Source organism: Anolis sagrei, chromosome 2 (assembly GCF_037176765.1).
Source record: "Anolis sagrei isolate rAnoSag1 chromosome 2, rAnoSag1.mat, whole genome shotgun sequence".
Taxonomy (NCBI): domain Eukaryota; kingdom Metazoa; phylum Chordata; class Lepidosauria; order Squamata; family Dactyloidae; genus Anolis; species Anolis sagrei.
Window position 1 is genome coordinate 253,257,577 of NC_090022.1, and position 13,728 is coordinate 253,271,304.

The 13,728-nt window shown below is 39.3% G+C and overlaps 1 protein-coding gene across 1 annotated transcript in view; it reads left to right on the forward strand.

Annotated features, from left to right (window-relative positions):
* Window positions 1-7,954, forward strand: part of ELL2 (elongation factor for RNA polymerase II 2) — a 46,240-nt gene extending 38,286 nt beyond the window's left edge. The window contains exons 10-12 of the mRNA XM_060761810.2: window positions 1,714-1,885; window positions 3,323-3,367; window positions 6,507-7,954. Of these exons, the coding sequence (XP_060617793.1) occupies window positions 1,714-1,885; window positions 3,323-3,367; window positions 6,507-6,623 (334 nt within the window). The 3' untranslated portion in view covers window positions 6,624-7,954. The remainder of the gene's footprint in view (window positions 1-1,713; window positions 1,886-3,322; window positions 3,368-6,506) is intronic.
* Window positions 7,955-13,728: the final 5,774 nt, after the last annotated feature.

The following is a 13,728-nucleotide window of genomic DNA, read 5'->3' on the forward strand; positions in this document are numbered from 1 at the left end:
CCCACTTGCTAATGTTTAATATGTCCTGTTTCAAATGGTTTCTCAAAGGCCAGCAAAAAAAAAGCGCCTCTCAAAAGCCTCTTGGTGCTAGTGTATTACAAATGACTTCCTTTTACCACCACCGGAGGCTGGGAATCTTAATGTGTGCAGTAAACCTAAAAATCAATGCTTGGTGGAAAGAGCAGTCTGTGCTTCAGAATGTTTTGAATTAGAGTGCTGACACTTTAACCAGCAGTTCTCATTTGTTCTCTTACAACCCAGCAGTGATAGCGCAATTCTTAATCATGTTCACATGACCCTTGTCTCTGGAATCACCCTGTCTGTACATGTCTAGTATATCAGTTAGCATAGTGCCCCTGTTTTATTTTATTTGGTCTCTCTTTTGTGCAGTACAATCTGATGAAATTGTATCTTGCACTTGAGTAAATTTATTTGCAGGTGTAGCTTACAGTTGCTTTCCTGAAATACCGTAAATGCCAGCAACTACAGGAAACAATTAAATGTTTAAATGTTTGGAGGAAGTGCATTTTCTCCAAACAGTGCCAGCCTTCTACATTTAGTTTATTTACAGGTAGCGCATTGATAATAGGGAGCTTTGACAGAAGAAAAAAGTCATTTTTGAGAAGTAGTATCATAGAAAAAGGGGATGTGTCCTTAAAGAAATGTTCTGGGTGACAAGAGGTGGCAAGAAAGAAAAAATGGAGTCATTTAAATAAGTAACTAGCTTTCAAGTTGCTGAGGAAAGATGCAAAGACCAAATTTAACAATATCTTGGGATGTAAGTGTAGAGAAATGGGCAATAACCTCCAGCAATAACAGTATAACTCACTACTTCCAAGCCCTGTCATAAAGTATGGGGATCCAAGTTGAGACAATCAGAAATCAAAGGGCAGATTTAGAATACTGTTTCTTCTATTTTACGGTAATCCAGTACAGCAAGACGCTTGAATAAGTGCAATATTTCCTTTTCTGAATCAGTCAGGAGCAGAGGAGCAATGTGTGTCTTCCTCTTGATAAGACTAGAGCTTCTTTGAAGCTTTAAGTGGTCCTTAAGCCTTAGCCGCTCAAGTGGATGGTTAACTTTCTTAGTCCAGCATATGTATGAGTTACTAACTGTGAGAAAGCATGGTAGGTTACTTGTTTTACCTTTATGAAATACACTAATGAAATATAGACAGATTTTTAAATCATCTGGTTTTTTTAATTTTATTAGTCTATGCTTCTGTATTAAATCTCCTCACCTTACAGCATGACAGGGAAACTAGAGTCCCAAAGGCTGCCTTTGAAGCCCCCAGTACCCATATTTTTTTCAAAGTAGGCTTTGAAAGCAATTTTGTCACATTTCTGTCCAGTTGTTTTAGGCAGCAGTGCCAAACAGGCTGAGTTTGACTTAGTTGGCCAAAAAATATTTTGAAACAAGGGAGTGTCAGCCCTCCAGAGCTCCGTGATGGGCAAATGCAGCACCCAACCTTTGGTGCTTGTGTATGGTGTTTGTGAACTCTTGAACAAAATAGACACGTTACATTAAATTAAGCCTGTGTGACGACAATTAGATGGTAAGAATAATATGATTCTGCATATGACATGGAATGCCAGATTAGTAGTGGAGCTGAACAAATAAAAGGTTAGGATGTTAAAATAGAGCAATACACCTTTTAAAAATGAAAATAGTATGAATTGAAAATCTTGTTTCCCTGAATATTTTTAAAACAGAAAATATATAGCAATTGTCTCATATGAACAGCGACAAAGTTACAAGGAAGATTTCAATGCGGAATATGATGAATACAGAACCTTGCATGCAAGGGTGGAGAGTGTTACTAGAAGATTTATGAAACTAGATGCACAGCGTAAATTGGTTTCTCCAGGATCTAAAGAGTACCAGGTAAAATCTATTTTCTATCTTCCACTGACATCATTATAATTCTTTCTTCATGGGTTATATCTCTCACCTATAATCTCGTTATATTAGACGTTCCCACTACTTCCTCAGATCTTTTGACTGCACCATATGGGCACTAAATCGATGCAGCGAAGATACACAGAGCAGTTTGTAGAACACTTGTAAGAATTCCTGCTCTGTATAGATTTTGGTTCAACCAGATGGTAGAGATCTGAAAGATTTTTCTTTAGCAACTTTGCATTCAGTGGCCAAATTTGAGTCAGTAGGGGTTTATTTTAGAATTATTTATCAATAATGGATTGAATTTTCCCCACAAAATGTTTCAGAGCGTATGCAGAAAATGGTTTCAGTTAATGTTCTCCGATTCCAAACTACTGTATATACTCAAGTATAAGCTGAGTTTTTCAGCCTATTTTTACGCTGAAAAGCCCCCCCCCCCAGTTTATACTCGAATCAGTTATTAATTATTTTATTCTATTATTATTGGAATGATACGTAAGCACATTTACGTTGAAGAAGGTTAGAATAATGGTTTAATCAGAGTTGGACAGTCTTATCTTAAATTACAGTTTTATGTAAACATTCAAAAGCATTTAATCTCCTGATGCCTCAATTAATGTAATTTTATTGGTATCTATTTTTATTTTGAAATTTACCAGTAGCTGCTGCATTTCCCACCATCAGCTTATACTTGAGTCAATATGTTTTCCCAGTTTTTTGTGGTAAAATTAGGTGCCCCGCTTACTTTCCGATCGACTTATACTTGAGTATATACAGTATGTAAGGTTGATGGGAATTGTAGTCAAAGGATATCTCGAGGTCCACACTTTACCAATCTCAGTTTGGGGAAAATAGGTTTGTACCTTCGCCTTGCTGTAAGATGAATGTGTGGCCAGTGATTTAATCATAACAAATCTGACTGAAAAATGATTTAATTGAAAGCAAAAGGGTTTAGCAAGATTACCAACGTTCACAATGGGTTAATTTCAACCAAGTTCCCTGTATACTTAGCTCTTCTGAATTCATACCGCACAGTTGTTTGGTCTAAAATACTACAGAGTTAAAAAGAACTCTAGTATTTTAGACCAAACAAATGAAGACATTTGTTTGGTCTAAAATTTATAGTTCAGAAGTTATTTTTTGCTTTAATAGCGACCCTTTGTTCTTCGTGACTGATTTCCTTGTTGCTAACTGTACCGCTAACTGTATGAGCTTGTCAAGAGTTTTTCTAACTATAATGCTAAAGGTGGAAAGAGTTCAGTAGAATGGAAAGCAAGGTAGGAATATATTGCCTGAATTTTCTTGTTTTATTTTGAGTGTATTGTGTATTTAGGTCTCTAGAGTTATAGTCTAACACTTAGACCAGTATACCATACGTAGTAGCTCTCAATAATCAACCGTACTTGCTTTCCTTTGTAGATTCTTCATGAGGAAGTTTTCAAGGAATACCGGAAGATCAAACAGGTTTGTATTGTTTATACCTAATTATTATATACTGTATACCTATAAAACTGTTTGCTATGCTGACAGAATAGAATTATAGAGTTCGGATTTAGCATTACAAAAGCCTAAATCCTGTACTCCAGCTCCTCAGTATAAATATCTAGTGCTGGCTTAACCTGATTTTAAACCTCTAGTGAAAAAGCTTCAGAACCATATTAAGGCAATATATTTAATGAAGCGTATTTATTAAGTGTATGAAGCTGTTGGGAAATGGCTTCTAAACTTACCATGTTAAATCATGGCCACTCGCCCTATCAGCAATAAGGATTACTGTATATTGTACAGAACTTATTTTTCAATCCAAATTGTTCAACTTGTATGAACATTTAGGCTTTTTTGGAGTGCCAGTTCTGTTACTTGTCTGTGAGTTTCGGTGAAAGTTGCATCAGTGGTCTCTTTTTCATTGATGCAAGAAACTGAGAAAGTCATCAGTGGCATAACCCTCAACTAACGTGTTCGATGTGTTCCCATGAAGGATGTTTGTGCTCATCTCAGAATTGCTGGGATCTAATGCATAGACTCATAGATGTGGAAAAGATGACACAGGCCATCCAAGCCAACCCCCTGCAATGCAAGAATAGCACAATCAAAGCACCCCAAACAGATGGCCATCCAGCCTCTGTTTAAAAGCCTCCAAAGGAGAAGCCTCCATTATACTCCGGGGCAGAGAATTCCATTGCTGAACCGCTCTTACAGTCTTCCTAATGTTCAAGTCGAATCTCCTTTCCTGTAATTTGAACCCATTGCTCCAAGTCCTAGTCTCCAGGACAGCAGAAAGCAAACCTGCTCCTTCTTCCTTAGGACATCCATTCACATATTTATACATGGCTATCATGTCTTCCCTCAATATATCTTCTACTTCATATACACATTTGGTTAGAGTGCAGACCATCTGCCCAGGTTTCATGTCAATTAGTCTTGAAAGTCTCCATATGAGCTGAATACATTTTTGTCCTGTATCCCAATTCCATTTTCAAAACAACTTCTGGCAAGCTGAGAACTCTTCCAAGTTCTCTTGCCAGCTGCATCAAGCAGTAATAACAGCCAAGCCTCATTATTTATCCCAAATATTCAAAAATTTTAAGTATTGGTCTGTAAACAGTGAAAATGTTGGCAGTGACTTTGTGGTTGTAATTGACCATATGTCTCTCCATATGTGCTCTCCCAAATAATCTGCTCAAAACCAAAGCAGGAGTTCCATAGAGTTCTGTAGAGCATCTGCATGGGTTATGTTTCTCTCATCACATTTTTAGTCCTGAGCACACATTACTTAGTAAGTGATGTGAACTTTGAGACAGGATTAAAGGAATTTGGTTGTCACTCAGATCTGTGAAAAAGCAAACTGTATAGAGCTGACCAAACTGCCTCCGGGGAATTACAGGAGGAAAGATGCAAAAAGGTCTTGGAGAAATATGGTTTGAGAAAGACTTTAGGTGCATCAGAGGATGAGAGGTTTAATTCCTGCTATCTTCTCGAGGCCTAACTAGAGATTAAGGGAATGAGAAAAGACAAGAGATTGCCCATCCACTCAATCCCTAAATTTATATGACACAGAATTCTGGCCTTAAAAAATAATTTCAGCTAAGATATAATTTACTGCCAATAGAAAGTTTGCATTTTCCATTAGTAGAATCCAAACATTATCTAAACGTCATTAAAATCAAGACATTAACTGAAGCATTTACTGTATTGTTTTATTTCTTCAACTGGGATTTACAAGTACTTAACATTCTCTGTATGTACTTTATGCCTCTAGAATGATTTTAAAAAATTGAATCAATTCAACTCTGTTCAACCTCTCGGTGCATATAGCTCTAAAGACAGCAGAAGAACTAAAGTGTGGCCTGGCCGTTCTGTGGGTTCACATGAGCATGGTGACCCATATGTCATGTGCCACAGTCAGAAAATTACAAGATGGCTGTATCTGCGGAAAGAGTAGTCCAGACCCACCATATTTTTAAACTGTGAACCTTGGGTGATCTGCAGATTGCTTTCTATGTTAGTTTTTCCCCCAGTGAACTACGCTTGGTTCTCCTAGTGACAACTGTGTGCGTGTATGTGCTTTCAAGCCACCTGTAGACTGGGTTGCTGTAAGTTTTCTGGGTTGTATGGCTATGTTCAAAGAAGTATTCTCTCTTGACATTTTGCTCACATCTATGGCAGGCATCCTCAGAGGTTGAGGGGTCTATTGGAACTTTCAACAGACCCCTCAACCTCTGAGGATGCCTGCCATAGATGTGGGCAAAACGTCAGGAGAGAATGCTTCTGGACCCTGGCCAGACAGCCTGGAAAATTTACAGCAACCCAATGATTCTGGCCATGATAGCCAAATGCCTGTTGACTTATGGCTAATCCAAAAATTTGATTTATTTAAGCCAGGAATCCTTAGTTTTACCAACTCCTTCCTTTGAAATACAGCTTACTGTATATACTTGAGTATAAACCTAGTTTTTCAGCACATAGTTAATGCTGAAAAAGCCCCCCTTGACTTATACTTGAGTGAGGGTCCTGGCGGGAAATCATGGGGCTGAAAGAAGCCCTTTGCAGGGCTTCTACCAGCTGCATGCTTCTCCCCTTTTGGCACAGCAACCCAGCTGGATTGCTGTGTGGGGAGGAGAAGCTGTATGCCTCAGTTAATGTAATTTTATTAGTAGCTATTTTTATTTTGAAATTTACCAGTAGCTGCTGTATTTCCCACCCTAGGCTTATACTCGAGTCAATAAGTTTTCCCAGTTTTTGTGGTAAAATTAGGTCCCTCGGCATATATTCAGGTTGACGTATACTCGAGTATATACAGTACATCATGTGGTTTTCCATTGGTTGCCTCTCAGGCAAGTACTAACCAGGACTGAGCTTGCTACCTAGTAGTTAATTCAAACAGAGGGGTGGGCGGAAGTATCTTCTATCAATCCTTTTGGCTGTCGCTCATGGGCCTTTGGGTATGACCTACAATGATTAAAAGTCAGGTTTCAGAAAAAGGCAGTTATGGGGAATGTTTTTTGTTACCTTGCACATCATCAGTCAAGATATATCTTTCTGAAAATGAAAACATTACATTAATTTATTGCTAACCTCACTTTCTCTTTGTTTTATTTTTCAGTCTAGTCCTAACTACAATGAAGAAAAATGCAGATGTGAATATCTTCACAACAAGTTGGCTCACATTAAGAGACTTATAGGTGAATTTGACCAACGGCAAGCAGAGTCATGGCACTAGGGCTCTGGACCAGAAGATGTGAATAAACTAAAGATTATTTATTTAAAATTCCACACAACTTGCTCTAAGGTTTAAAAAAAAGTGAAACTTCTCATTAGCAGACCGAGTTGCTGTTTTTGTTGATCGCGAGGCTATTGCTTCCCTGCATAGTTGAAGCTGCTTTTTTTCCTGGTCCTTTTTTTCTTTTTAACACTTCTGCTTATCCATGGAGATAATTTTACCATTGGATACTGGGGATCCAGTCTCTCTAGTTCTGAAGTTATGCACATTTTAAAGAAAAAAAAAACAAAAAAAGTTGTAGCAAAAGAGGAAGGGTTTTGAATGAGTACAAGCCTGTTTTCTCACCTTTTCTTGTTAATACAGAACTATTTGCCTTAAGTGGTGGAAAGTTTAAAAATTTGCACAAAATAAAACAAGTGAAACATTGTTTTGGGGAGGGGTCACAGGTGGTATATAGCGTTTATATACACACCTCTCTATTGACAACAGTACCTTATTTCTGTAATTTCAACCCCCACTGCAATGATTGCCTTACGTCGTTAGTTGTTTATCTGAATTGTATTTAACCCATCTCTCCATAAACAACGCTGCTTCCCACTGCATAAAAATGGGATGCATTCTGTGGCCTAATGTATCTGAAATAAGTGTTTGTGAATAAAGTGTGTGTATGAGAGAGAGAATGAGAGAGAGTGATCTTGTGTATGCACAATTCGGAGCAAACTCTTACATAGGTCTAACGTTCATGTTGAAACAACTGACAAGTGTTAGTACAGTTTTTTCCTTATGAAACTGGCACATGTGTTCTAGGTGACAAATATTTCAATTTCAACAATTTGTCAACTTTCTTATCAAAGAAAAATTGATACTTTACAAAAAAACTAAGTCTATAGTTTTGGGGCAAAATTATAAAATTATACATGTAGGTGACCTATTTATATAACTGCTATAAAAGTATTTTTTGAAGAGAAATATGCAAATGAAGCTATTGCCTACATGAAATGTATATTTAAAGATTTTTCTTCCTGAGTGTCAGGAATATAACAAAGATGTATTTAACTATAGAATACTGTGATCATTGAACAGCACAAACTTTCATTTCATGCAGTTAATTGGTTTAATTTAATTAAACCATCACTTTATCATGTGGGAACATAAGTTATTTGGTCACAAAATTGACTTATACCTGTCCTTTCTTTTTTTTTTTGTCTTAATATATTTCTTTCAAAGTGCTGCCAATTGAAAAGGGAAGCATTATGTTTACAAGTCTAATTTTTTGGAATGTTTGCCAAAATTTTGGTAGTATCTTTAATAAACTTGTCTTCAGCATCAAATCATTTGTTGTGTATTTCTGTGCATGTAAAGTCAATGACGTTCCTGTTGGATAGCATTGTCATAAACATGAATAACTCGGGCTGTAAGATAAATGAAGCAATTCTTTCTGTATTTACAATAGAGCAAAAACTATTGGCCATGGATGGATGTTAAGGAAAGCTTGTCTCTGCCATCATTGCAGCAGTCTGGTATTTTTGGGTAAATTTCTGATTCTCTTTGGAGTGATTGTGTGCCTCTATTTTGTTGTTGAAGGCTTTCATGGCCTGAATCACTGTGTTGCTGTGCGTTTTCGAGGCTGTATGGCCATGTTCCAGAAGCATCATTTTAGTCACCCTTTGCTGGACACATTCCAGCATTTTCCATAAATTGCAGTGCCCGGAATTGGACACAGTATTGCAGGTATATAGAGCGGTAGCATGACTTCCCTGGAATATAGTGTGTAGATCCAGGAAAGTCCTGCTAACCCTCAATTCTGCCTTGGTCAGACCACACCTGGAATACTGTGCCCAGTTCTGGGCACCGCAATTTAAGGGAGATGTTGACAGGCTGGATTGTACCCAGAGGAGAGTGACTAAAATGATCAAGGGTCTGGAGAACAAGCCCTATGAGGAGCAGCTTAAAACCTGGGCATGTTTAGCCTGAAGAGAAGGCTGAGCGGAGACATGATAGCCATATATAAACATAGGGAAGAGGGAGCAGGCTTGTTTTCTGCTGCCCTGGAGATTAGAACAATGGCTTCACGCTACAGGAAAAGAGATTCCACCTGAACATTAGAAAGAACTTCCCACCTGTGAGAGCTCTTCAGGAGTGGAACCCTCTGTCCCAGAGTGTGGTGGAAGCTCCTTTGGAGGCATTTAAACAGAGGCTGGATGGCCATCTGTCAAGAGTGTTTTGAATGCGATTTTCCTACTTCTTGGGAGGGGGTTGGACTGGATGTCCCATGAGGTCTCTTCCAACTCTATGATTCTATGATTCTCTCCTGACATTTCACCTGCATCTATGGCAAGCATCCCCAGAGTTTGTCAGGTCTGTTGGAAAGTAGATAAACAGAATTATAAAGCACAGCATATAGCAGCTTTGGGGCTAGGGGCTGATTACAATGAGAAACTTGTTCTTTCAATAAAAAGGTGGAGGAAATTCTAATTACCTTGTACTCCATGGTTACAGCCAAGACCAGCATTTCTGTGTGGCAGAGATCTTAACATATCACCTCCTACATAACAATTTTAGAACAAAGGAATTGCATAATGTTGTATTTTTAGCATCTGTTGTAAATTTCATTCGAAAGAGCCTGGCTGTCTATGGGCTACCCACGATGCTGAGAAAGTAGAATATTTATCCAAAGTTTGTGCTACCTCTTTCTGGACATTACATCAAGCAGAACAAGAGTGCCTTGACAATCTTAATAGATTGACGCAGAACTTAAATATGCATGATCGCACCTCATGACCCTTTTTTTGTGAAATGTAATTTGCATAGCACAACAATTCTTCTGTATTCTGTGTGTTAGCTTTTGTGACTAGTTAGCATCTGTAGTCTTATTTATTTATTTACTTACGTTTATATCCTGCCCTTCTCGACCCCGAAGGGGACTCAGGGTGACTTACAGCAGAGGCAAAATTCAATGTCTTAAACAATTCAACAAATAAATAATATTTAGTTAAAAATCTAAACGAGGTTAAAAGCCATTAAAACATAAACAATACCACTTACAGCTCTAAAAACATTATCCACAATCAAGGTCGGGCCTTTCCAATTATCGTTACATATAAATCCAAGTCATCTAGTGCACTGTATTAGTTGCTAAAGGCTTGGTCAAAAAGTCATGTTTTCAGCTTTTTTCTGAAAGTTAGGAGGAAAGGGGCTGATCTAATATCACTGGGGAGGGATTTACAAGTCCAGAGTCACATCTGACCCCCCTCAAGTGCCACTATCCTTCAACTCTACCATTTCAGCCATGTTTCCTTTGCCTGTTCTCTCCTCAGCCACCATCTTCTCTATGTTCAGCAGAGTCCATCCTACTCACCAATAGCATTGGGGATTGGGTGGCCTTGCCATGGCGAACCTTCTAGGATAGACCCTTCCTGACTGCCCCTCCCAGCACTGCTGCCGCCATGATATGTGTTTGCTTTCAATAAGTGTGAGAAGGAGGAAAAGAAAGAAGAGATGTGTGGAGTCATTTCTTCCACCGAACCCATAGTAATAACCAAAAGAGCCAGGTAGGCAGCCACAATGGGGTTTGAAAAAATTATTGCGCCTTTCCTTTGAGAAACTATCGCATACCCCTAAGAATTGCACCCCACAGTTTGAGAACCACTGTTGTAGACAATATACAAGAGTTTCAAGAAACACAGACCAGACTTCATCCGAAAATGCACTCAGATTTATGTTTCATTTATTGCATTTCTATACCACTCTTCTCACGCCTGGGGGGGGGGGGGGGGGGCAGAGCAATGTACAACATGGCATAATGGCAAAAATTAAATGCCGAACATACATACAAAAGCAATACATAACGTAACTAAATCAATAACATATCAATATGAATTAAAACCATTAAAAACTATTCAAAGTCACATCATAACATGAACACAAAGCATATTAAACATTGCACCTGACCCCTGGTTATATCATTTGGCTGCTTCAGTAATAGTATCACTCGCCATATGCCTGCTTGCATAACCAGGTTGTAAGTTGAGATGCAAGCTGTTGAGCAAAATAAATCAATGATAAAACAGCATCTTGTTCAGTTTCTACAATCTTGTAAGCCAGACATAACGACATCGAGGTGACTGAAAGGGCCTCCAACAACCTACTTTAGAAGCCAGACAGCCTTATGAAAAGGAATTTTGAAGTGCTGAGGAGTGGAGAAGTAACACCCAGTCCTCTTTTCAGCAGTGAGGGCCTTGTGATAAGAAGCCAGAAACATCCCAGAAATCCCAATGTTTGTGGGGCTGCCTGGTTCCTAAAGTAGTCTGTTGATGTAGGCTAGAATCACACTGTTAACTCAGGTTCGGCTTGTAGTCTATTAAGACTCCTAGACTGTTCACAAATGTCAAAATATTTCTACATTAAAAAATAAGAATTTAAAATATTTCTTCATCTCTGATGAAACTTCAATTGCACTAGCTGTTATCAAATGGAGTTGGTAGTTAAAGAGATAGGAAACAAAATATTTCTGACACATTATTTTGAGAGTAAAGTTTAAATACCACCAGATGTACATTTCATGGCAAGTTCCGTAGTATGATTGAGTTTTTGTTATCGTTAACTTTAAACAAAATTTCAGAAGTAATACTGTGAACATTTTTTTCAGTGTGGTTCTAAAATAGCAACATATCTTTCTGTCAGTTTCAAATGTACACAAATATTAGCCAACAATTGCTACATCTTCAAGGCCTTTGTATCCCTGATCTCATCAGCCAACAATGCAGCACAAATACTTTCATTGATCCACTTCATAATATCCAACAATCCCTGCAGATGACGTAAATGGTATATGGAAGAGGATTTATAAGGGAGTATAACTTGCATGATAAAATATATCTGTTGAAATCTTCCTTTCCACACAACTATGAATCCAATGTACTTCTAACTGAATAATATTGTGAAATGCAATGATTACGCAATAGGTTAAGATAAAGGTTTTCCCCTGACATTAAGTCCAGTTGTGTCCAACTCTGGGGTGTGGTGCTCATCTCCATTTCTAAGCCGAAGAGCTGGAGTTGTCTGTAGACACCTCCAAGGTCATGTGGCCAGCATGACTGAATGGAGCACCGTTACCTTCCCAGCAGAGCAGTACCTAGTGAAGCTGGGGCTGGCAGTGGAAGCTCACGCCCCTCCCCAGATTCGAACCTGCAACCTTTTGGTCAACAAGTTTAGCAGCTCAGTGGTTTAACCCACTGTGCCACCAGAGGCTCTGCAATACAACACAATAATTTTGATAATGGGTCATTTTTTAAATTGGACCAATTACACTGTTCAACGGAGAAAAAGTTGCAGGCCTGAAAATAGCTGTTCTTTTATGATTTTGGGGTGCTGAAAATGAAAATGACATTTAAAAATGTATATTGGCTCTAGTTTTTATGATATAAGCAATCACGTGATCACGTATGGTTGAAAAAATGCATGTTGCGACTTACACTATGGAAGATTCTAGAATATTCTAGAAAGTTTGATGACGCAGTATTAGTGCCGTGTGCAAAAGCCAGAAAGCCCTATATAAGGCCAGACTTTTGAACGGTAGTTATGCCTCGCACGTGTGTAAATAAAGCACTATGGAAAAAAGATATCAAGGTAAATGGACTCCGTCAATGCTGTCAGACTACTGCTGGAGCATTGTAAGAGGCAATCCTTTCCTTGAATACAAAAGAAAAGTCAAGAGAAGCAAACAGGATATAAACTAAAGTCACGATTAAAGCGACATTTAAACTTTCAGACTTTTCAACTGCATTAGGCCTACTAATATAGTTTCTTGCTGCACAAACAAACAATAGACTAATTAAATAAATATTTCTCATGTATAAACTATTGGCAATATAATTTGACTAAAATTTAGTAAATATTCACGGTTTATACACATGCAGTAAGGTTAGGCACATTATCATAATATTAACGAATTTCCCTGCGTGGTCACTGCAATTTACACATATATGGTAGTATCCGGCGCTCGCGCCGGCAGCAACGGAAAGTTCACGAGACTAAAATATCAGTTGGAGCAGCCCCTCCCGCCCCCCTCTCCTCTATAAATAGCCCTCCTGAGAGGCTGCGGTCAGTTCTTTAAATCCGCGCTAAAAAGGCAGCATCAAGGAAAGCGAGAGACTTTAATAATGACTACAACTTCTTTCAAAAAGTGTGTTTCATGTCTGAATAAATATCCAGACAATGATGCACACACACAGTGTCTTGTCTGCTTGGGAGAGGAACATCTCTCCCAAGCGTGTGATGTTTGCAGAGCCTTTACGCCACAAACAAGAAAAAATAGAGAATTGCGTTTAAAGGCGGCGCTTTATGAGCAGGCTCTGCTCCCTCCGATGGAGGATACAACAGATAAGGCAGATCCTATCCTAAAGAAAAAGAAAGTAATAAAATTACATAAGATTAAAGCCAGCAAGCCCTCCGAAAGAGGTGAAGTGGCTCCAAATTCTCAAACAAAGAAGCCACAAAACCCCTCTAAGGAGGGAGAGGTGGCCATGCTTAACCAACAGCCGAATAAAATGGCGACTGTGACGCACAGTGAAGAGAAAAATGAAGGGGCGACCCTTCAATTACCTTCCGAAGCATGTCCAAAGCTCCTGACGCCATTGGGTGCTTCGGCTTCGGCACCAGCTTTAGCCCAAGGCCCCAGCGATATCGTGGCTTCGGTATCGGAAGCCCTCTCTTCACCAGCCAGAAGGCTGCAGACGCCTCCTCGACGCGCTCGGGACCGAGCGCCATCGCGCAGCGTAGCGAGAAGCGGAGGACGCCGGCGTCGAAGCCGCTCGGCGCAGAGAGAAGCAAGCTCCTCCTCTGACTCCTCCTCTGGCTCCTCCCCTTTAAGGAAGCAAGGCAAGAGAGGGAGGACTCAGGAAGGCTCAGGAAGTAACTCCCATTCATCCAGATGGGTGGATGGGCATTGTCAGCCTTCGTCCTCTGCTGTGAACCAAGGCAGCCAAGGCTGGAAGGATAGTATTAATAGTAGCCAATGCCAGCCAATACCTCCATTTATGCCTTATGGAGGTTTTAACCAAGGGGGTCAATCACAGCCTCTTCTTCCCTTTATGAGTCAAGGAGG